General features: G+C 31.4%; 2 protein-coding genes across 3 annotated transcripts; one reads left to right on the forward strand and one right to left on the reverse strand.

Annotated features, from left to right (window-relative positions):
• The first annotated feature begins 1,112 nt into the window (after positions 1–1,112).
• LOC114425344 lies at positions 1,113–14,473 on the forward strand. 2 transcript variants are annotated; one of them, XM_028392237.1, is made up of 24 exons: positions 1,113–1,468; positions 2,298–2,369; positions 3,119–3,162; positions 3,468–3,579; positions 3,666–3,737; positions 4,163–4,225; positions 4,488–4,565; positions 4,661–4,753; positions 5,517–5,636; positions 6,477–6,563; positions 6,719–6,931; positions 7,043–7,090; positions 8,091–8,396; positions 8,801–8,907; positions 9,164–9,408; positions 10,255–10,323; positions 10,450–10,514; positions 10,842–11,011; positions 11,147–11,225; positions 11,866–12,121; positions 13,076–13,121; positions 13,336–13,444; positions 13,839–13,901; positions 14,271–14,473. In XM_028392237.1, exons 1-24 carry the CDS (start codon positions 1,166–1,168, stop codon positions 14,349–14,351), a joined length of 2,901 nt encoding a protein of 966 aa, XP_028248038.1. In that variant the 5' UTR covers positions 1,113–1,165; the 3' UTR covers positions 14,352–14,473. The 2 variants fall into 2 exon arrangements, with proteins under 2 accessions (XP_028248038.1, XP_028248039.1); XM_028392238.1 differs by having other exon boundaries at positions 1,115–1,468; positions 8,091–8,345.
• A 3,993-nt stretch (positions 14,474–18,466) lies between these two features.
• Positions 18,467–19,237, reverse strand: LOC114367472 (senescence associated gene 20-like). The gene has a single exon (XM_028324660.1). The coding sequence runs from the start codon at positions 19,172–19,174 to the stop codon at positions 18,716–18,718; it is 459 nt and encodes a 152-aa protein (XP_028180461.1). The 5' UTR covers positions 19,175–19,237; the 3' UTR covers positions 18,467–18,715.
• Positions 19,238–24,966: the final 5,729 nt, after the last annotated feature.

Genomic DNA, 24,966 nt, shown 5'->3' on the forward strand with positions numbered 1-24,966 from the left:
TGTTATTTGACACGGTCAATCTTTTGTCAAATCAACTATCAACTAATTTTAACAAACTGATTAGGCATTTCTATTTAAGGAGATGTTGTGAGGCTAAAGATTAGATAAGTACATATAATTGAATAAAGTTATTCATGATTTAATTGTGTAGTAAGTTTCCGAATTGTGTCTTTATTTGTGGTTTGTCGGTGGAATCAGAGTGTCATTTCCCATTTACCATTTTCGTCTAAATAAAATAAAATAAAAAGACAGTAAATCATGCATAATCGTTTTGTAAAACATTTTATAAAAGTGTTAGCGATAATGAAAGGGGCTAAAAACTTAAGATTGTAGTAGTAATGCATAAATTAAATATAATAATAATAGTTTTAATAATAACATCTCTTATGAGTGTTTTAAAATATGTAATGATATTATTCAAATATTAACTTACTAATCATCTTTTATGATATTGAAATTTAGAGATAATGGTGTTTTTTCATCTCGTAAAATTGACTTTGTTTACCCCTAATTTTAAAAATTATCACTTTTGGTCTTGTATTTTGTAAATACTCTAACTTCATCTCCCAAAGAGTTACAATAAGGGATGAAAGTTTGGATATTTACAACACAGAAAAAAATGGAAGTTTTAAAAGTTAAAGATAAAATTCAATGATTACTAAAATATAGTTAATCCTATTTTTTTTTCTCCATTATTAATAACATACTCAAGTTACTTTTTTATGACTTTTATACCTTCATTTGCTATCAATAAAAAATGGAAAATTTATTTATAATTTTCGTTGTAGAAAAATTTGCATAAAAAACACGTTTTTAAATACTAAACAAAATTTTTACAAGAATACACAAAGCAATTATGATTTAAAAAAAATTAAAAGATAACTATATTTTTTGTCAAAATTATAACAAACTTTGCAACAACAAAAAATTGTAGATAAAATCATAAAATTAATAGAAAAGCCTGCATAAAAAAGCAATAAGAAAAAATTGCTACTATTATGAAGAGACATTTAATTAACAAAATAGGTCATGTATACAAAATGCCACTATTAAATTAGCCATAAACTCTGATGTTATAAAAAGATTAAAATAGTGTAACAATGATATACTCGTTGATGATAAATTAAACGTTGAGTTCAACATAACACACTTAACAGCACACTTGATGGCCACGTCATCACTTTCTGGCAACTTCAGCGTTCTCCGCCACAGCGAGACTCAATCCCGCTCGCTGCTGTTGCTCGGTGGCAGCTCTGTCAAGCTCTTCAGGTCGAAGCACGAGGCCAGCACGTGCCATGGCGCACGCGTCGCTGCCGCCGTGCCACGTGCTTCGGCGCCTGAGGTGGCGGTGGTTGAGAAGGGGAGGGAGAAAGTGAGGGTGCTGAAGCTGGGCCTCATATGTGGCGGTCCTTCTGCTGAGCGTGGGATTTCCCTCAATTCTGCTAGATCAGTTCTTGATCACTTGCAGGTACACATTCGTTTTGGGAATTCTCTCAGAATTTCATTTCCATTTAAGTTTTAATCAATACTCTAGATATAACTTTTTTTAATAATTATTATCATAAAACCCTTGGAGAGGTGCCAGAAATTTAAGTGGGATTAAGTCGTTCCTAATTTGCCCAAAGGACCGAAGCTCCTGGGATATCTCGGACTCTTACCTTAGAGTCAAATACCTTAAAGCCTTAATTACGATGATGGTTAAAAAAAATAGTTATAAAAGTCAATAGTCCTATCATTATAGGTGTTACTCAATTATATATATATATATATTAATCAATCAGAAATCACCTTAGCTATGATTTGTAAAATAATTATTACAAAAGTCAACAATCTGGGTATCTGAGAGACCTTGACATTGTGGCTGAAACTGTAGTTGCAGACAGATTTTTGAAACCTTGATCCATTGACCTTTTGCATTATAATTAAATTCATTTTATTAAGCCTTGTATTATTAAAATTTAAAGCTCAAAAAGTTAATTATGCTCTTTCTTTATTTACTTTCAAGTTCTAAATTTATACTATGGGTATATTGTGTTTTAAAAGCTGTTGAGAAGAAACAGTGGTAATTTAAGTATATTAGCTGGTACTATATTGCAATTCTCAGAGAAATTGTCACTTGGGTTTACTCTGTTTCTCCATTTCTTTCTTTCTTTTTCTTTGCTTCTTGTGACAGTATGTTGTGAGCTGTTTTTTTTTTCACCCTTAAGAAACAAAAAAGTTATGCATGTAGGGTGTTTTCTGTTTTCTTTATTTCTTTCTTATTATTAGTTTCATTCTTTTTTCTTGTTATCTGACAGGGGGATGATTTACACGTGAGTTGCTATTATATTGATTGCAATCTCAATGCATTTGCAATTTCTTCAGCTCAGGTTAGTATAATGTATGTTTCCCAAAATCATGCTGCATGAGCTCTCTTTCTGTTGAACTACAGATTTTCACTAAGTGGATTTGTAAATAGAGATGTGAGAAACTATGATCTGAATAAGGCTAAATTCATATATAATGATCAATTGGGCGATAGAAAATTTGAACAAGTCACAGTTTCTATGCTAAATTAGGCAATATAATAGTTGTATAGGGTTCTTCTTTGGTCTACTCAATACTTTCATATTCCTCAAAAACATCAGCATAAATGTGCATTTCTAACTTGATAAAGTTTTATAATATATAACTCATGGTTAATCCCAGTAAACACAGATAAGTGAAACATCTATTTGGCAATCTCCTCTTGCTAGAGAATTTCCATGATCTCTCATTTGGTTTGGTTATATCTCTGATTTTCTTATACATGTGCAAGTTTTTTTTCCTGTTTCTAGTTCCAGTTATCAAATTTTGGGTGCATAACTTTCTATCTTTGCTTTTTTTCATCAAGGTGTTGTTTCAAGTTTCAGCTATCTATTACTGAACTAATTACATTCTTGATTTAAAACTAACAGGCAGTAACATCTAGGCTATGCCTTCGATAAAGTGATTTTTAAGTGCTTTTACTATTTTTTGATGATTCTGAGTGGTATTGTTTAAAGTGAAATGGAAACAGTAAAAGCAATTAAAAAGAAAAGGAAAAGGAAAAGATTTTTGTCCCATTCAAGCCATTCTTATTTCCATATTCTTTTTCCAGGTATATTCCAACACCCCTGCTGATTTTGATTTTAAACTTGAAAGGTTAGTGTACTCTGTCAAATTATGAAACATTACAATAATGTTCTGGTGAAAGTATTTCCAATTTTGGAATAATGAAACATGCAACTCGTCAGTGATTTTCAGCGAGTGGTTAATGAATAACCACTCATTGATTCAATAAATCATTTGTGTGGTTAAATGTTCCTGAAATGGAAATATTTTTACTAATAATTCCTTCTTCATAATTTTCCCTTCAAAGTATGGAATAAATACTCATAAAAATATCATATAGAATAATTTACATTTGAAATTATGAGAGTAAAGATGGCAACTTGTTGAATTTGCAGCCTTGCCCAAAGTTTCCAGACTTTGTCTGATTTAGCAAAGCATCTAGCAACAGCTGTGGACATAGTATTTCCAGTTATACATGGTCAATTTGGAGAAGATGGTGGCATTCAGGTGCAGTATATATATACAAGGAATTCTTCTAGGATATAATGAACTTGTGTATTTATGAATTGTATTTCTCTGATAAATATTAATAGGAATTGCTGGAAAAGTATAATGTTCCATTTGTTGGCACAGGATCAAAGGAGTGCTGCCAAGCATTTGACAAGGTACATGACATATGTATTTTGTTATGTTTCTTCTCCTACATGTACTGTGTTCTCTTTATCATAATTGGAATGCAGCCACACATTTGAGATCTAAGATTGGTTTACATTTTCTTACCAAACATAGTTAGATTAGGTTCTAATTCTATACTTTTAATGACCATCGTATACTAATAATTAAATGATTTGAAAGCCTTATTTAGGATTTAGATTATGCAAACTTAATGCAAAATCTTGATTCTAGTTGTGGTGTATGAGAAAGTCGGTGGGAAAAACTTTATGGAGATTTTAAAAATTGAGACTTCCTCAGTTTATTTTACATACATCAAGATTATCACATTTTCCTTCTCTAGCAATCTTCCCTTACTTACTAGTTTGACTTTGAGTGTCCCTCTGGCACTAATATTTTTCCTTAAAATAATTGTCAGCATAAAGCATCATTGGAGCTCAGGAAGCATGGATTCATAACAGTACCCAGTTTCTTAGTTCAGGTATTATAAATTGTGTTTTAAACAGGTTATTGTTTCACCTTGTAATGATAATTGATAACTAATGATGTGTTACGAAAGTCTGTATGATCTAATGGTTTTAAATGTTAGATAAGTGGATGCTGCATGCTTAATCTTCATCTATATTTTCATTGTATTTGATTTCATCGACATTTAATTATTTATGAAATAGTTTTCAGTCATTAAAATCTATTCATCCAGGTTTCCTTATTTACACACTATTTTGTAATATGATGTCAACTAGGGGTATGAAACAGACAAATCAGAACTATCAGAATGGTTTAAAAAGCACCAGCTGGACCCAGACTTAGGGAAAGTTGTGGTAAGACACTTAATTTTGTTCAGTTAGAGTTTCGTGTTAATTCTTTGTGAGGGAGTTTTTTATGCTTATTGATGTTATAAAATTTGATGCTTCAGGTAAAACCAACAAGAGGTGGGTCAAGCATTGGTGTTGGAGTTGCATATGGTGTGAATGATTCTCTTGTAAAAGCCAATGAAATTATGTCTGAGGTATTTTCAATATATTTGTCACTTGAATGGGAGCAGAAACTTTTATAATGTGACAACTTTCATTTAAGATGCAGATGCAATTAATATTATATATAATATGAATATATGGAAAAGTCAAGGAGAATGATTATAGAGAAAACTAAGAAGGAATACATTTTTTACTAGAAGTATATTAAGGTTCCTGTTTGAATAAACTTCCCAATAAATATATTGAAGAAAAAAATAAAAAGTAAAAAGAATCAAACTTCTTTTTTAAATTTTGAAAATGGTAAATGAGAGAGCTTCTATAAAAGTTGAAGTGCATAAGTTGATTTTTATCTTATGAGAGATATTTAATTCATTTTACCTTATTAGTTTCTTATCTTATAAGTGCTTATGAAAAAGTTTATCCAAACATAAGTAAAAAACTATACATCTCTTATAATATACTCCCTCCATTCCAAAACTATTGATGTTTTAGCCTTTCTTTTTTGTTTCAAAATTATTTATGTTTTACAAATTCCAAGTCTTGTTAATTATTTTTCCTGATATATATATATATATATATATATATACCCCTATTTAACAATTGCTATTAAATCATGTCCTACTGTGGAACTAATCCCATAATAGATATTAAATGAGGGTATTTTAGACTAAATATACTAACTTATGGGTAGTATTAAATATTTCTGAACCTGTGTGCATTATTCTTAAACATCAAAAGTTTTTGGAATGGAGTGTGTTAACTTTTGGTATTGATCATTCATTTTGTATGTGATAGGGAATCGACAAGAAAGTGCTAATAGAAATATTTCTTGAAGGAGGAAATGAGTTCACAGCCATTGTCCTTGATGTAGGATCTGATTTAGATAGTTTTCCTGTTGTACTACTTCCAACTGAGGTATGTTTTGCCTTTTCTCCCTTGACCCTTCTTGTTTATTCACTGCAATTCTAAAATCTTCATACTTGTTTACATCAATTTGGAGGAGACTGAGCATCTATAATGAGACAGCAGAAAGTATCAGTTCCTGTTTGATTCAATGGAATGAACACAATGAGAAACTGAGAATGAAAAAGGGAATAGGAATGGACTTTCTGTTTGAAAAACTCTTGAATCATTTCTTCAAGAATGTGAATTTCTCTATTCCCTCCATAATTGAACGGAATGGCCATTCCATTCAAACTAGATTGATTGGAATTTCCTTTATATATTGTCTTTTCTAAAATGATAATACTCTTTCGCTACCCTGGCTCCACTTCTGCCAAAACCACCATGCCTACTGAATTGCAATTTTGCTGATCAACAATATTTTTTTCTTATTCTTATCTAATTTCACATACCAGTTACCTAGTCATTCTTTTCTATATTGAATGCTTTTCTAGATTGAATGAGACATGCAAAAGATAATGATTATTCCAGTCTTTTCCTTCTCATTCCAGTGAATCAAACTGGATCCTGCTGAATTCCTGTTTCGAAAATATAAAATGAAAAAGAAAATGAAAGGGATTTTCAACTGGAGCAAATATGATGTATTATGGGATGCAATTCAAGACCATAAATTGGACATGACTCATGACAGAAAATTCAGTGATAATAGTTAGGAATGGTTCTATTTACAAATTCTCTGGTTGCCAATGTCAATGTGAAATTACTCAAGCAATTTGTTCCTGGCAATCGCAATTGGCTTTTGCCCAATAAATATTTCATACTCGGTAGTGATAGAGTAATTTAGATGAACAGGTGGAGCTTCAATTCCGTGGTGCAAATGATGTGAAAGAGAATGATGCAATATTTAATTACCGTAGGAAGTACCTTCCAACCCAACAGGTCAGCACTAGTAGTAGTATGAATCTGTTTATATGCACACAAGATATACTGCACATGCTTGCTGATCTTAAAAATAGTGCAGCATGTGACTTTTTTTCCTTCAGCCAATGGTGGCTAGTGTTTTTCTAATCAGATGAAGCATAAATTATCTGCAGGTTGCTTATCACACTCCACCACGGTTTCCTTTGGATGTAATTGAAAATATTCGCAAAGGAGCATCTCTGTTATTTCAACGGCTTTGCCTGCAAGATTTTGCACGAATTGATGGATGGTTTTTGCCAAATTCAAGTTCCAAATTATCACCATTTTCCCAAAGTGAGTTTGGAAGAACAGAATCTGGTGCCATAATATTCACTGACATTAACATGGTGAGATGATTTTCTTCCTTGGAGAGAATATAGATAATATCTTTTGCAGTTTTATTGCTAATGTTGGTTGTTCACTAGTGTACTAAATGTTAAAATCTTTGCTGGTTTCAGATAAGTGGTATGGAACAGACCAGTTTTCTATTTCAGCAAGCTTCTAAGGTACTTCTGGATGTGTCTGCATAACATTTCTTGTATTTAATATCCATAGTACCGTATATTTTCTGAAGGTATTTCTGTCATAATTATGTGTGTCTGTAATTTGTCTGTATTTATCTGCTTGCAATTTCTGTTTTTCTTTTAAATTGACCTTTTCATCTTACTATGTTAAATGAAGAAAGGCACTAGGGAGTATTTTCTCCATAAAGTACCTACCAACTTCAAAGTGAACTTTTACATACTGTTACACAACCAGTTATACTTCATGATAGTGAATGTTGAGCTTAAAGGGACAAAAAGAAAAAAAAGTGAGAATAGTAGAAATGAGTATGTTAAGATGGTTGTGGCTACAAAAGAAACGAATGAATACAAAATGATTGTATAAGAGGAGATATTGGTGTGACACCTATTAGCGAATATATTACAAAAAATCGATCAAAGTAATATGGATACGTGCAAAGGTCACTGGAGGCACTAGAGAAGAGAGTATATTGCATGGTTTTTAACCCTATAAAAAGTAGAGGGAGGCTAAGAAAAATATTGGAGAAAATTATCAAAAGGGATCTCAAGGTGAATATTATCCTTGAGAATTTGGTTTTAACCAAGCCCAATGGTATCATGTGATTTCTGTAATTGATTTCAGTATCTCACTTAGTGGGACGGAGTTTGTTGTTGTTTTCATCTTAGTACGTTTCTATGACATAACAAATTGCTTATTTCCTTTTATGGGGATTATACTGGAGCTACCTAATGTCATATAAATGTATCTTCAAGTCCAAATACCCTTGCTCAGAAGTGGACTGCTGTCTTCTTTATCTCTAGCTGACTAAATGTTCTGTTCTGTAAAGCTATCTTGTATATTAAAAGCATGATGCTCTACAAACAAGAAACCAACCAGTTAAATCACTTCCAGATGATAAAGTTGATTATTTTTGTTTTTCTTATTTATGCATGGATAATACTTATCATTCACTACTTGAAAAATGCTATATATGTTATTCAGGTTGGTTTTTCTCATACAAACATCCTTAGAAGCATTATTCACCATGCTTGCTTGCGATTTCCAAATCTTGCATCAGTTAGTGGTATATCAGGTCAGCTTCCAAGCAGGTCAAAATCCTTACAACGTAACAAGTCTTTTTCTCGCCGTGAAGGAACTCGAAAAGTGTTTGTCATTTTTGGAGGTAACACATCAGAACGGCAAGTATCTCTTATGAGTGGTACGAATGTCTGGCTCAATTTGCTAGCCTTCCATGATGTAAGTCTCCACAATCAGGAAGACCTTAAAGTTACTGTAAATAATGCTTTGGTAACCCATCTGCTGAAGTTTAATTTATCGTCCAACTTTAAATATTAATGTTTTTATTTTTACCATTTTTTAAGAGAAATGTATAAGCATTAATTTGACACTTTTGCACTTAGTTTGTTTGAGCTATTGCATATTTAAATACATTCAAAATCATCATGAGATGTGATGTAACAAATATATAACACTTAGAATAGGGGTTATTTTAGAATAGAAGCTTATTCATACATGTGTTATTTTGCTCTAGTTTTTAGCAGCGAATATATAGTTTTCGAGATAATATAGGTCTTATACCTATGACTTAGAAGTAAGAATTGTTGCATTCTATAAACTTATTGCATTTGCTACCTGAAAAGACTAGTGTCATGCGTACGATATGTCAGAGACTAAAATCATTGTTCTTGCAGCTTGAGGTAACTCCATGTTTGCTTTCCCCTACAAGTGAGTGTGCATCTAGCATTGATATGGGAAAAAAGGCTGATGATGTAATGAATAGAACAGTTTGGTCATTGCCGTAAGTATCGGTTCTTTTCTCTACCTCAAGATTTGTCCTTGATTTTTGAATACGCATATGGGAACAACTTGTTTATTTTATGGTTTTTAGACTGGTTTAAAATTATTCCTAGGCTTCCACCTATTAGCTTTTGCTTTTAGGAACTCAATCCATGATGAGTACTATTTGTGTTGACTGTGATTCATGCATGTGAGTATGTGACCTCTTCATAATGTAGTTAGAATGAAATAATTTTATTGTAATTATTTGCGTCCAGTTATTCTCTTGTGCTAAGACATACTACTGAGGAGGTACTAGATGCATGCATGGAAGCAATTGAGCCGGAACATGCTGCAATAACATCTGAACTCCGGAAGAAAGTAATGAATGATCTTATGGAGGGTTTGAAGGACCACAATTGGTTTACCGGGTTTGATATTGCTGATGATCTGCCTGTGAAATTTTCATTAAGGCAGTGGATCAAGCTAGCCAAGGAAGTCCAAGCAACAGTTTTTATTGCAGGTATTGGCAGCAAAAAGTGTTTTTTAGTGATTAAAATATTTTAACTTCAATTTTCTCTGTTAATAATGGTACAGTTTCAATTTCAGTCACAAAAACAATATTAATCTGAACATGAATAGCATTATTCAATCAAGTATGAAAAATGAACAGTAAATACTAAGTCTATGTTCGATACAGAAGCACTCCTCTGTCACAAGGAAAGTTCCTTTGTTCACAAAAACATTCCATACCCCCCCCCCCCTCTCTCTCTCTCTCTCTAACTGAATTCTCCCTTACCTCCACTCTCTTTCTTAGATGTCTTACTAGCCACTTCCTGACACATGCTTTTTCCCTTCCCCTTTCTGCCAAACAACTCTAGCACCTCTCACTTACACTTTCCCAAACTTAGGTCTTGGCTCATTATCTATTTGGGATGCTGGTACTTGATCCACTAGCCAATGTCAGCTTCAAACAATACATGATAAAATGTTTTCATATTCACTATTTATGTATTATTGGAGATGCATAGTCAGCTATCAGTATCAATGTGGAGTGTGCTTTGTGCATCATCTTGACTAGCATCAATTTGATGTAATGTTTCAAGATAATCACGAGTAGCATTTCTTAAGGTAGATCCACAAAAGGTTATAGGGGGAAAAGTTGTTAGGGTTGACCATACAGTAAATCCAATAATAGTCACATGGTAATCTATTCTAAAGTGGTTTATAAGTGATACTGAGCAGAATATGGCACATTCTTTTAACAGTTGTTTAACGATTTAAATGTATAGATAAACTTTCATGGAATGCAGGTTTATGAAATTGATTTTGTATGTCTTTACAATGTCTTACTTTTTGTTACTTATAGTGCATGGAGGCATTGGAGAAGATGGTACACTTCAATCTTTGCTGGATGCTGAAGGAGTGCCCTACACAGGTTTGTTTATAATGTGCACTGAATATAAGAGACTATTAAGTACAATGGTATCCCCTAATCAATTGCATTTATTTATTTTGTTTAATTTGTATTGTCTTCTGTTCTCTCTTTTATCTTCTATTGAAGGTCCTGGTGCAATGGCATCAAAGATTTGTATGGACAAAGTTGCAACCTCTGTGGCTTTAAAACATGTATGTGTCCCTAATTTAAATATGTTTTCTGTGAAAGATAAAGAACACTCCTCATACATTACTTTTCTCAATTTGTATTAAGAATATACCTCTGTATAGTTTACTACTATAATTTAGAATTCCTACTGTTATGAATGTTTTAAGTGTAGGAGTTATGGGCACTTAAATATTTATGGTTAATTTTGTCATCGATTTCAAATCAATAGGTAGAATTATTAGCAATTGTCAGCTACAAATTTCTTGTATTTTTAAGAAACATCATTGAAATTGATAGTTTTCCAACAATGTGACACATGACTTTGCATTCTAATGTTCTGTTATTAAAAGCTTGCAAATTCGGGAGTTCTTACCATAAATAAGGATGTCAGGCAAAAAGATGATCTCTCTAATAAGCCCATAAATGATACATGGCATGACCTCACCAGAAAGCTACAGTGCCAAACATTATGTGTCAAACCAGCAAAAGATGGATGCTCAACTGGGGTAGCAAGACTATGGTAGATTTATTACTTTGTTAGTATCTCGTTTTTGTGATATCAGTGATTAAAGGTTATCAAATATTGCATTATTGTATGCTTATAGAGGATTAAAGGGATTATGTTTTACAACTTGCTCATTCTATTTTCATTCAGCTGTCCCGAGGACCTTGCAATATATGTCAAAGCTCTGGAGGACTGTCTACTAAGAATTCCTCCAAATTGCTTATCAAAGGTATAGGATAAGGAATAGCATCATGTAATCATGAAGAAGATTTCATGTGTTGAGGAAATGTTATTTTATTTATGCAATGCACAAGATAAATATTTATTTTATGTAACTAATATTTATCTTAAATAAATATTTTTGAATATATAAATTATATTATAATTAAAATTCATTATAAAAAAAAAATTTGAACATATAAATTAAATTTTAGATTTATGATAAACAATTTATATTGTGATACAAGATTATTTTTAACTATTGATAATTTCTTTTAAAAAATATTGAAATTCAATTTAGAAAAAGTGATAAAAAGGATAGATTGAAATAGATATGTTAAGAAAAATCCCTACAAATGCCGAATTTGAAGAATAACTTTTAAAAACGTTTTCATTGAAGAATAACTCTTAAAAATACACTCGTTCAATATAGTTGTTGTAATTTATATATATATATATATAGAGAGAGAGAGAGAGAGAGAGAGAGGAGAAGAAAAAGCATTGCTGAAAAATGGTACTTACTAATGACTAAGTAATGGTGTGGCCATGATATGTAATTATAATATTGTTGTGTTGTGTCCATCTGTAGTATAATATACCGGTAACATCAATGCATTACATCAGCTCGTCTACTTCTGATTAATGTACAGGCACATGGTATGATTGAGATGCCAAACCCTCCTCCAGAACACTTAATCTTCGAACCTTTCATAGAGACGGATGAAATAATTGTGACATCCAAATTTGAGGATGCAACTGGTCATGGCCTCACTTGGAAAGGACACAGCAGATGGGTGGAAATAACTGTTGGCGTCATAGGAAAACGTGGATCAATGCACTCGCTAAGTCCTAGTGTAACTGTCAAGGAATCTGGTGATATTTTGTCACTTGAGGAGAAGTTCCAAGGTTGGTCTCCATAGAATTACCTAGAATTTAACAATAATCTTTGTTTATAGAAGAACAATTCATAATTGAAATTAGCATGATATTCATGCATATTTTCTTAGCTTATATAGTTAAAATCAATCTCAGTTTGAGTAATTTTGATTTTAAATTGAAGTGGACAAGACTTAGAAACTACGGCATAAAGATAGAAATTAGTGGTCTTGCTTCTATAGAGTATTGGAGTTGTGAAGCTTAAGGTTTCTATGACGGAAATCCTAAACTTAAAAGTGCCAGAATTGGAGGTTTTCAGTTAAGATGCACTAGATAGTATGCATTATGTAAATTCAATAAGATCAAATAGACAAATGCCTGAGTTAGCAATTTTTAGAGGTGAAAATTAGGGATTGTGTTTGGTTCAACTTATTTTAAAGATTTTACTAGCTTTCTGAGAAACGTTGAAAAATTTAGCGACTATTTCCCAAAAATAATATTACTAAACAATTAAACATGCACTAAATCATAGCATGAGTAGCATGGTTTATGTTTCTTGGATCCATCCTTCAAAAAGATGGGGAGATTGATGGGAATGTCACACTTATGATTTTCAAGCTGGGTAAATGAAACAGAGAAATGCTTTGAGGCAGCATAGTTTGTGATCGCTAAGTGCCCATCAAACTCAAGAAAATACTTTGAGCATAATTGGCTGTGCTGTGAAGCTTTTTCATTCTATGTCCATAATAAGCTAATGCAAACTACGTATAATGGTTATGAGGATCCTACTGTTGATTAGTAGATAATAGAAGATAAGATTAGGAGCAAATGTGTCCGGGAGAAAGTCCCCTTGACCTTGAGGCTGTGGTGTGTGTGTGTGTGAATGACTCTTATCTATATTTCTAGTACTTTACTTACCTTTGTCTTAATGGCAGCAGTTCACAATGGTTCATTTTTTTCCTATACTTGTATATTGCTTGGCAGGTGGGACTGGCATCAATCTGACTCCGCCTCCCTTGTCAATTATGAGGTATGTTAAAGAAATTTTCTTATGGAATGCAATGCAGATTTCCTAATTTGTAGTTAGTTGGATATGTGTCATGTTCAACCATGTAATTATTGTTTGACAAATCATTGTTTCTTCACTGTGCGATGTTGTGTTTACCTACTTAATTCTTACTCAACTCTTTGTAGGTTTCTTTGAATTGATTTTGAATGACAGTTATCTTTTCTTCTCTTTATAGTGAGAATGCTTTGAAGAGATGTAAACAGCATATTGAACTGATTGCAAACACTCTTCAATTGGAAGGATTTTCACGCATTGATGCATTTGTAAATGTTGACAGTGGAGAGGTTTGTTGAATTCCTTGTTGGGATATGTTTTTCCATTCTCTTTCTCCTTGTTTTCTAAGTTGTCTCTTTGAAGTTAATGTTACAATTTTTGCAATGGATTCAACCTGAAACTTGCTATTCCTTTTGTAATAGCTAGAAAATGGAAAGGTAGAAAATTTCAAATGAAAATTACTTTGGTTGTCTACCATTCCCCCCTTTTTTTCAGCTGAAATATGCTGCTGATCTGCTAGAATGCTGATGACACTGTCTATACATCCTTGTTTAAGTGCATAGCAGTTTATTGAGAGTCTATGCTTAATAGAATGTCATCATCAACTCTTTCAAATGAAAAACATCGCTTGTGTTTCAATGACTTGTCATCATCTTATTCCTCGATAACTTTCAATGTTTGTAGGTTTTGATTATAGAGGTAAATACTGTGCCTGGAATGACACCTTCCACTGTTCTGATTCATCAGGTAAACTCCTGCTATGATACTTTTCTTTCACAATCTTTTCAGTGTATTTTCCTCTCTATCTAGGCACTCACCAAGTGTATGATTTCATCACATAGAGGTTGAATTAGGGCATTATTTATTCTACACTGCATTTGAAAGCAGTTTGCATATCACAAAGGCTAAATGACATGAACTTGAAGCAGATAAAATTGAAATCTTACTTTTTAAGTGTAGGGAGCAAAAGGAAGCTTTCTGCCAAATAGATAAATAAAAATAAGACTAAAATAAGGATATAAAAAAAATTTAAAGCATCTTTATTCAGGTAAAGAGACACAACACCTATATTCCAGTTTGTATGATTCTGACTAAATCATTCTGTGCATATTTCAGGCACTAGTAGAGCAACCACCGTTGTATCCTCATCAATTCTTCCGTAAGCTTCTTGATTTGGCATCTGAAAGGTCCATGTAAATCTATTTAATAGAATGTTTACATTGTCTATCAAATGCTGTTACCACTTGAAGTTATTGTGAAACTTTAATTTCCTATCTGGAACTTGCGTCCCTTTATAATGTGAAACTTTAATTTCAATATTTTCTTCCTTCCTTTCCAAATATGTTTTCATATTGCAATCGGTGATTATACAGTTTGTCTTCTTAAACTGACTTTGAAGAACGATTCTAAATGTGTTTTCAACAAGTTAAGGCTGGTGAGCCCATAAAAGGTTGTGACTTGTGAGGTTTTATGGCGAAAAGCACGTGTGAATGGGTCATCAACAATTGATGAAACCAGACCAAACTCTCACTTTAATCCATGAGATGCCAAGAGCCCATGGTTTCAAGGTTGTGTTTTGGACTTTGGATAAAATTCTCTATGAGCACTTATGGAAGAAGAAAATAAAAAGAAAAAATAAAATAAACTTTTTTTTATTATTATAATATAAACTAAAATTAGTCTATTTATAAGTTTAAAAAGCTTTTAAAGAAGTTCATGAGAAAGTTTCTACATATCAACTTATACATACGCTTAATTTAATTTGTGAAAGAAAAATATTTTTTATTTTTTTATTTCTTCTTCCATAAGTATTTATGGAGAAGCTTTAAAAAAAACGAACCTAAATGAAAAAATCCATCCTCAATTCCTAACTTATGTGACACGTCCTCAAAGGATCAAGTTTAAGTGTTTAACCGTATGAAAAATCATCCCTCAATTCCTTAACTAATATTTTAGACCTTGCAAATAAAGGATCCAATACACCACAAGCATTAAGAATATTAGGGATGAATTAAGAAGATTGTGAAATTGTAATTTCACAATAAAGTCAATCAAGCAATAGAAGATTTACTTCGTCCCACCAGAAAAATAAATATGATTCTCTAAACATTAAAGCATGAGACACATACTATAAAAGAGTAACCAATATTTTGTTTGATTACTGGGTCTTTCCAAGTAAAATTTTGAGTTTGAAACTTATGAATAAAAAAAAAAGTAGTTGAAAAAACAGAGTATACTAAAAATGATTAGTTGATTTTCTGACTGAGATTAATCAACAATAAAAAATGATGAATATTTCACATGAATATTATCATCATCCAAAAAAAGCTATAGTTGTGGCTATTTTTTTTATATATGCTACAATATCAAGATTTTTTTGGTAGATATGATAATGTGGGGAAAAAAGTAGTGGGTAGGATTAAACTATTTTAAGAAATGAGTCGAGAAAATGAAATTTTCTCAATTTCAAAAAAAAAATTGTACAGTATAGCATTTTAGAACATTAAAATGGAAGGTTCTACAATTGACCTATCAATTAGCTTGCCTAAATTTTTAACCTATAATTAAAAAAATTGGAAAGTGGCCTAAGGGATGAAGGCTTAAAAGAAAGAGAAAAAAGTTATATAGCAACGGTGTAAAAAATTTTACATAATCATTTAATTATCATTTATAATGTGAAATAAATTTGTTGACTTTTAAAATAATTATCTTAAAATAATTCAAATTATTTTACAGGTGGATATACATTAAACTCTAAAAGAAATTATGAAATACTTTTTATATTGAAACCCATTTAATTTATATATAATTTGAGACATAATGTGAGATAATCGGAATATCTCTATTTTTTAAAAGCAAAACCACTTATATCATTTTAATCATAATCAAGGATTCAAAACAGTTGGAATAATAAATAAATAAAAAACATGACTACAAGAAAAAGATCTTGATGCTCTAGTTAAAGAGTGAGCAACGCAATTGATTTATCTCTGAATAATAAAATGAACCATAATAATTTTATTTAGAGTAACTATTGCAAAAACATACACACAAATTAAAAAAAAAAATGGACGATTGAACCATTGGAAACATAAGAATAATTTTATCAAAGTTAGGTATCTTCGGATCGATTACCTAATTATGAAGAGAAGTTACACGTAAGACCAATTAAACCATAATAATTCAATTAAATGTGCCTAACTCCCTATACACCTGCTGCCACAGTTCGGGTACCTTCATCAGTTTCATTTGGAATTCTATCTCTCGTTAGATTATGACCATTCCACCTGATTATGTGTGTAAAATCAGTGAGCCAAACACCTTCTTTGCCAAAACAATTATAAAATACAATCCCATTCTGAGCCTCCCAATCAAGAGGCCTTTCAAATCACAATGTTCATAACCATACCAATAATTTAGAACACTTGGATTTCTATTTGTTCCCTTTTTGAGGGGTTTTCCAACGTCATTCTAGAACAAGAAAGAGGCAGCAACAAAAGCATTAATGGACTACAGTTTAACATACATATTTAATACTATACACTCATCCAATCTTTCTTTCTTTTTTTTACAGATCTTTTCTTCGTGACACTCTTATTTAATTTTTAGTTAAATATATTTTTAATCTCAATAAGAAAATATTAGTTTTAATTCCTCTAAACAAATTCTCAGTTTTTTGTTTTTCAAAAATTTGAAATAACTATTTTTAATCCTTATAAAATGAGTGGATTTTAGCTTTTGTATAAAACATTTTTCTTTAACTTTCATCTCTCGAAAATCTAAAATTGCTATTGACTAAAGCTAGCATTTATTTTTTAAAAGGGAAATTACTAATTGAATGAACCATATCATAATTCATGCTAAAGTCCAACCAAAACAAAAAGTTACAAATTACAAATCCTCGTCATACAAGATTCCCAAAGCTCACCAAAAAACAAAAATAAGGTTGTATTGGGAAAAATTTAAGTTTTATATTCAAAATTAATTAAAAAAGTCATTTATTATTGTTCTTCACGCTTCAAGTCCAAGAAGAAGTACTGATGAGGAGATGTGTTGAAAAAAATTTAAATCCAAGTTGGGTAAAAATAAAGTCAAATTAGAATATATAAATAAGTGACAACTCTCACCCTTAAATTAACTTTTGAGATTGAATTAGGCTTAAACTCACATTCTAAGATGATATCAGAGCATATTCAAGATTAATTCATAGGTCATCCACCATTGTTATTCACGCACTAAAAAGTTCAAGAAATGGTTGGCGTGGGGGTATATTAGGAAAAACCCAAGTCTCATATTCAAGATTAATAAAAAAAAAATCACTCACCATTCTTATTCACACACCAAGCTCAAGGAATGATGGGCGTGAGGGGGATGTGTTGAGAAAAACTTAAGTTCAACATCGGCTAAAAATAAAGTCAAATTAAAATATATAAGTGAAGGATAATTCTCATCCCTTAAACTAATTTTTGAGGATGAGTTAAACCTAAACTCACTTATATTCTAAGAAAACACGTGAAAAAAAAGCTAATAAAATGAAACATGTATATCCGTTCCAGCGTAACACCAAAAATCCATCACACCAATCCACCAAAGAATACTGCATTAGTTTATGCTCTACGTCGGTCCATTTGGCTGCCACAACGCCAATTCCTTCCACGTAGAAAACATCGTGATTATAAAACAAGGAATTGCTAATGAATTTTTCTTTGTTGATCCAACCTTTTTCTTGCACATCTAGATTTTTTGGACAATTTTAATATTCTCCTTCGTATGGGTTCATACAAATTTTATTATACTATCATTTTTATTTATAATTTATATATATAAAAAATATATTATTAAATTAAAAATAATTACTATAATTTTTGTTGTTAAACTTATCTGTGTATTAAATATATATTAAAAAAATTTAGTGTTATATATAATAATATTAATTATTTTATATGTAATTAATTTATTAATTTAATTAGTTAAAACATCAAGAGTCACAAATTTGAGTCTTACATGAACTATTAATTTTAAATTAATACAGCTCCATGCATTCCAATAACAAACCATGTAAAACTTGAAACACCATCCACATCCATAGCAGAACACATTGTATATCTCTCACGTTTATTTTAGAGTAGTTAAATAATATCTATGATAAGGTTTTAGAATATTTTTTTTAAAAGTATGATGTTGACATGGTATTCCATGTTATCATTTGACCTTCCATTAAACGCATAAATAAATTAAAATACTATAATATTAGCCTTCTGAAGGATGAAAACCCATTTTTTTTCATAAGATCTAAAATTAAAACCCACTCATTTTACACTACGAAAAACGTATTTAACCGTTTATTCTGTTATTCTCTCAAATTGATGAAAACCATTTTATTGAATAATCAACCAGGTCCACAAGCCAAATATGTACAAATAGTATATTAGTCCAAATGTTGTTAAGTTGAGCAACATGTTTAATTAATTCGTAGGGGCCACTTTATGGTACATTGTACATCACGCCCCTAACTAGCTTCCAAGTTCCAATTAACCACAAACCATGAAGTGTTGTTGTGGCTAAATAGTTAACACAAGCCCTGGCAGTGACCGGTGATAGAGATCACGAGGCTGGCTTTGCCACAATGTCATGCTATCTTTGCTATCTTCCCACCTTGGAGGCCTCAAATCCCTCACCACAAGCCATGTGTTGAAGTACTCTCTAAACTGAGTTATGAGGCCATTTTTTAGGGTCCAAACGTGCACCCAATACGCCTTGCCCTCCCAGCCCTCAGCGATCGTGCAGTCTCCGACGGCTGTGACTCGCCTCGGCTCAAACCGGAAGCCCTTGGTGTGATCTGTTTCCCCTGTGAGCACCTTCATCATGTGGTGGCAATGAGGAGGGCCATGGAACCACCACTCAAGGTCACTTGCTAGCAATTTGGCCACATTGTCCATTGTTCCTTGCCCTAATAGTGCCTTGTAAAGCACTTCAACTCTTGCCTTGTTTTGCATCTCCACCTTTTGATGATCCTCCATGCTTTGAATTTTTTTTGTGTGAAATTTATGCTTCTAGGCTTGTGTTTTAGGAAATGGTTGCACTAGTTGTGAATTGCATGGAGGGCTTGGTGGTGTCACAATTTATAGGCATAGATAGGAAGGTATATCCGAAATTTGTGCCTTATTATAGGTTAAAATAAAAAATGCATAGACGGTTGAGATTGATTGATTTATAAAGTGGGGTATAGGAGGGTGTGGATTAGCTCCTAGAAGTTGTGATTAATGTTTGCACGATTGAGATGACAAATGTGTCACACCAAAATGTTCATATAATAATTATAAATTGTAAGAGTTGGAATGCTTTTTATGAGGAGATAACGATGTGAATTAACTTGTAGACGTAAGTGCATGAGGGAGCCAAAATTAAATTTGGGGATAATTAGAATGACTAATCAGCCTTTGCTGGGAAGTTTGACTTGTTAATAACTCGTGTGAAAGATGGACCCGTCGTTTTCATTAAATGTTTAGGTATAATCTAAAGGTGCTATGAACTTGAAATGATGTTTTTGGAATGTACTATGCATGGCCGACCCTCTTCTCGTTCAGCATAGGCAACTTGTGTTAGTACGAACGAATAGTCAATAGATCAGTTAAACATGTGGTTTCAAGTTTATTCAGGAGATTTATTTATAAAACAAAAAATAAATCATTAATTATAGTAGTGAGGAGTCTCCATTTTAACGTCTAGTAAATAATTATCATCTCTATAGATTAATCTCTAACTTACTAGATAAGAATATACTGTGAGGAGTGAAAGAAAAACAAAATCACGAACAAAATAGATGACAACTAGAGAACTTGATTATTTTCCAATTTATGATGCTGATTTTTATTATAAACACATGTATATGGTCAGATTTATTGTATTCAAAGATATAAATCTAAACACCAAGTTCTTGTTTGGTTCAATTTATTTTAGAAAAAAATATCTTATTTTTACTAATTTCTTGAGAGAGCTTTTAAGAAATAAATGATTATTTTGTAGAGATTAAGTTATTCTAAATAAGCATTAAGTATTTTTCATTTACTTTTATTTTTATTTTTCAGAGTATTCTCCCACCTCCCTTATTTTATAAGAACTACTTTAAATTATCTTTTGTATTATTTTTTTTTTGCCAAAACAATCTTAATCATTTTAAATTTTTTAGTCAATTTTTGTATTATAAAAATGAGTAGCCACAAATCAATATGACAAAGGACATAACTTATACACAAACTACAATGATGATGAAACTTCAATTTTGATGGGAGAACATCACCAACAACATCTAGGTAAATTATTGCGATAAAACTTATATACATACTACCTTAGATTCTTTATGTGTTGTTCTACTATCAAAATTAGTTTTTCACCCCGATAATATAGATCATAAAGATTTGTATTAAAAATCAACATGTAAATTATTGTGATGAAATTTTTTAATTTTAATCGGAGAACATCACAAAAAATCTAAGAAATTGCATATAAGTTTTGTTAAGATAAATTGTGTAACCATTGTTTTCTCTTCCATCACATTTTAATTAATTAATTAGAAAGAAAAAAATTAAATAAAAATAGAATGATGAATTACAATTATTTGAAGAGTAATAATTTAAAAATAAAAAAGTATAAATTATTAATAAATTCAATATTATTAATTAAATTAATAAACTTTTTTAATTCTTTTAAATTAATTTAAAAGGTCTTGTATATAAAGACATAAATAATATTTGATTAGACAAGTTTTAATTAACATTATCATGCAGACACCATATAATGTTATGCAAATTGGAATCAAAAAATGTGTTTGTGGTGAGCCATGGCATATATTGGCAAAAGCTACAGTTGCCACACGGCTGCATCTTCGTCCTTATCCCTTATGGTGATGCTCTTTTCCTACCTCTACCAGCCTTAATAAAATGTTGACATGCCTCCAACCAATTAACTAGTAATGAGATATATTATTTCTATAACAATTTCTAATTACAATACTTTTGATCATATATACGACCATAATTTTACATTAATTAAGAAAGAGATTCCATTTTTATTTATTATTAGAATAGACGGTACAATCGAGATCGTTACACTAAGGCTAACTTATATATATGCACTTAAATATTCATGTCTAAAGGCTCATGTTTGATGGGTTATGAATCATCCGTTGATATAGAATAATAGATCGAGTGACTAGTCACAATGAGATAATTTGGCTCTTAATATTTGGACTTTAAACCTTTGATTAAGTGACATTCTATAAATAAAAAAAGTGATCTCCATTTTTATTACTTTCGAGTTCACATACACTTTAGGATCATTTTCCTGGAAGACTTTAGAGTTTGAGACTTTAAGATTTTTCAGATTGAGACGAGAATAATTACAAATAATCTAAAATATTTTGTGGTCGTGTGGTATCTCGTGGCGTGGGAGTCCCCATATGAGCATGGTCATCATACCGAACCTTAATTATCAACCCATTTAGCTATCACAATCTCAGTTAGTAGGACCACTTGGATAGTTGACCTGTTACTGTCAGAGAACAATGATTCAATGAAGATGCATGCCATTGCCATTCGCAAGGAAAAGGACGATCAACATATATACTTGACCATTCCACACCTTTTCAGACCGTTTGGATCATCATATTCTTCTTGAGGACTGTACACTCTAATCTCTTAGTTGAATTTTCAGTTGCAATTATACCTATGTGTTCTTTATGCTTTAGGAAAATGTAAACTTCGTCAGTGAAGACGAATTTAAAAAATTAGATCAAAGATATAAATGCTTCGACTGAAAAATTAGTTTTAACTGGAAGATTTAGGACATTTTTCTTATCTACATTAGATTTGACCCTAATTCTGATTTATCTAATGTAACCCGATTAACAAGTAATCTCACTGGAGATGTCTAAACACGTTTAAACAAGGAGAATAGAGTTTCTCATGCTAATTCACGACTTATATATAATTTGATATTTCAAAAGAAACCACATCTGGCAAAAAAGAATAAAAAGCAATCAAAAAGTATATAGAGCAACGCACAATGGCATGTCTTTGTGCTTTAGTTTTAATTCATTAAAAATGTATGTATATAAAATATATAAAAAATGTGATATCCATACTTCTAAAGCATTAAGTAGCAAAAAAAAAAAAAAACTTCTAAAGCATTATTATTATTAAGTGTATATATAATATATAATTAAACAAAGGCAAAGCAAACGAGTGGTGAACAGTGAACACTACTGCAACAAATATGGACCATCAGTTAGTTATCATAATTAAGTTTTCATGCATGATTGGTGGGGAGCCCTTCATTAATTATATAGGTTTAAATCTCCTTATGATCTCTATATTTTTCTTTTGTTACAAATTAAAGGAAAAATAGATAAAAGGACAACGATTCCTAATTCCATGGATACATGCAACACTGAAGTATAATTACATACAAGCACAATTGGATATGGAACATATGCATATATGGGAACCCCTCATGTACATAGAGTTTGGACGTACGTTCTCCTAATCAATGAATTATAATAGCATGGCCATAATCCACGCAGAATGTGTCATTGACATTTGACAGAACGACATTAATGGTTCTAAAAGCTCATGGATGAGAATTGAGAACCAATCCAATCTATCATCCTCTAGCCAGCAATTTTGGAGACTATATGCATTGATTTTCCTTATGTCATATTAAATATCCATGAGTCTGATCGACATGTATATTAATTGCAGGTCATGGCATTTGCCCCGAGCCCCATTATTGATCCATTATATTCTAGTTAAATCACTGTTTGAGGTGACATGTGTTAGGAGAAGGATCATCTTCAATCCAGAGAGACTTAATTGTGCAAAAGAATGATTATTTTAACTGTTTGATGCCGTGTAATTGTGTTTGAGACTCTATCTGAAGATTAAATTATTTTAATAATTTATTTAGAGTAAGACATGTTATTTTGTCTTTCAGTTTTAAGACTTCAGATAAATAAACAGTCTTATCAATTACTTTAGCTCTTTCAAGACTTTCTTCTAAAGTCTTAAGTTTTTTTTTTCTCAAAAATCACAGTTGATTTCTTTAGAGCAACATTTTCACCAACAACTTGTACTTTTCATTGAACAACTTGTCATTTTCTTTATACTTCTTATACTCCAAAGAAATCATATGTGAATTTTGAAGAAGAACTTCATAAAAACATTTTCTCATAATCTAATAAAGATTCAGATGAACTACTATTTTCAGACTCAGATTAAGTTCTTATCTCAATATTTTTGTTTGTGTTTGTTATATTAGACAAATATTAGTGTGTTAATCATCTAAACAGTTATTATAGTTGTCCAGATCTTTCGATGTAGTCATTAGCCTCTTTTTTTATCTTCTTCTTTGAGTATCATTTTATCCTTAGCTTAGGACACTCGGTCTTTATGTGTCTTGGATTCTTACACTTGAAGCAAATAATGACACTAGTGTTCTTTCTCTGATGACTTTCTGTACTTATCCTTATTTCTAGAGTAGTATTTGTACTTCCCTTTGTTTTTCAGCATTTTCTCAAATTTTTTGGACTTGAGGGACATCTTATCATTTGTTGATCCACTTGAGCTTTTGTCTGAGCTCTCAAACTTGTCCATCTTTGCTTTGAGAACCTTTTTCTTTTCAAATTTTTACTCTTTCTTGGTTGGACTCTCCAACCTTCAAAGCTAGCTACTGAGTCTTTCTTGTTGATTTGTTCATACATTAAAATTATTATATTTCAAAAAATGAATAATAAGATTGAAGAGTAATTTCAAAAGAATTATTGTCAGAATAACTTAATCTCTCCTCTTTATTTTTATTATTATTATTATTATTATTCCAAGAGTAATTCTAAAAAAATTATTTTTCATTTTCACTATTCATTTTTGTGAAATCTAATGGTTTTAATAACTAATTGTATCCATTCTATAGGAAAAGGTTTTCATTGTGTTGATGGTAGATATACACAAGGAAAATTTGTTTATGTTTTGAGGGGCATTTTTATCAATATAAAAAAGTAACTTTTGAGGGGAGTTTAAATAGAAATGGGGGGTTGGAAATAGCAAAGTTCATCAAGAATTCTCCTACACTGCACTTCATCCGTTTATTCAACTTGGGCTTTATGAAAAAATAACAAAGTCCATCTTGCTCAAAGACTAGCATAAGCTATTGAAAGTTATGAAGCGACAATAAAAATCTATTGAAAAGGGAAACAATATTATTTGAAACTATTTTAAGAAAGGCATAATTATTTAGGCTCTACTTGTTTTTTAAGAAAACCTCAAACATACTTGACCGATGTATTCTTATGGGTGAACTTAGGAGGGAGTCAAGACTAATCTCCCAAAGTACTACGTCTATTTAAGAATAAAAATGTATAGAAAAGAAGAACAATATTTATAATTTTTAAAGAAAAAAACTCATAAGTTTGCTGCAATAAGGTGTCCAAAATACCAACAAGCAAAAAAAAAAAACACCAAATTCCTATGGCATAACTATGTCTTCCAAATCCTGCTCCATTGTTGGAATCACCAACCAATCATCTGGACAACAATAACTAAGATCTATAGCCTCCACAAGGGTAGATTCATAGCCAAAAACCCCCTTAGCATTTTCCATCACAACATTTTCCACAAATGGGGGATCCAATTTCTCAGTGGTCAAATTCCCATCAAAGCCTTCAAGGTATCCCAGCCAGCAAGTATAAGAAGAATCTTCAATGAGTGCTGATGGTGTTAGTGTTGGTGTTGGTGTTGGCTCAGCCAATACACAAGGTCCT

This window comes from Glycine soja, chromosome 9, assembly GCF_004193775.1.
Source record: "Glycine soja cultivar W05 chromosome 9, ASM419377v2, whole genome shotgun sequence".
Classification (NCBI taxonomy): domain Eukaryota; kingdom Viridiplantae; phylum Streptophyta; class Magnoliopsida; order Fabales; family Fabaceae; genus Glycine; species Glycine soja.

What these genes read in the sequence shown, in the direction of transcription:
- LOC114425344 (XM_028392237.1), top strand. Translation starts at nt 1,166, where the DNA reads ATGGCCACGTCATCACTTTCTGGCAACTTCAGCGTTCTCCGCCACAGC. An exon ending in CCTCCCTTGTCAATTATGAG is followed by an intron (nt 13,122 to 13,335) that starts GTATGTTAAAGA and finishes TTCTCTTTATAG; the next exon opens with TGAGAATGCTTTGAAGAGAT. An exon ending in TAAATGTTGACAGTGGAGAG is followed by an intron (nt 13,445 to 13,838) that starts GTTTGTTGAATT and finishes CAATGTTTGTAG; the next exon opens with GTTTTGATTATAGAGGTAAA.
- LOC114367472 (XM_028324660.1), bottom strand. Translation starts at nt 19,174, where the DNA reads ATGGAGGATCATCAAAAGGTGGAGATGCAAAACAAGGCAAGAGTTGAA.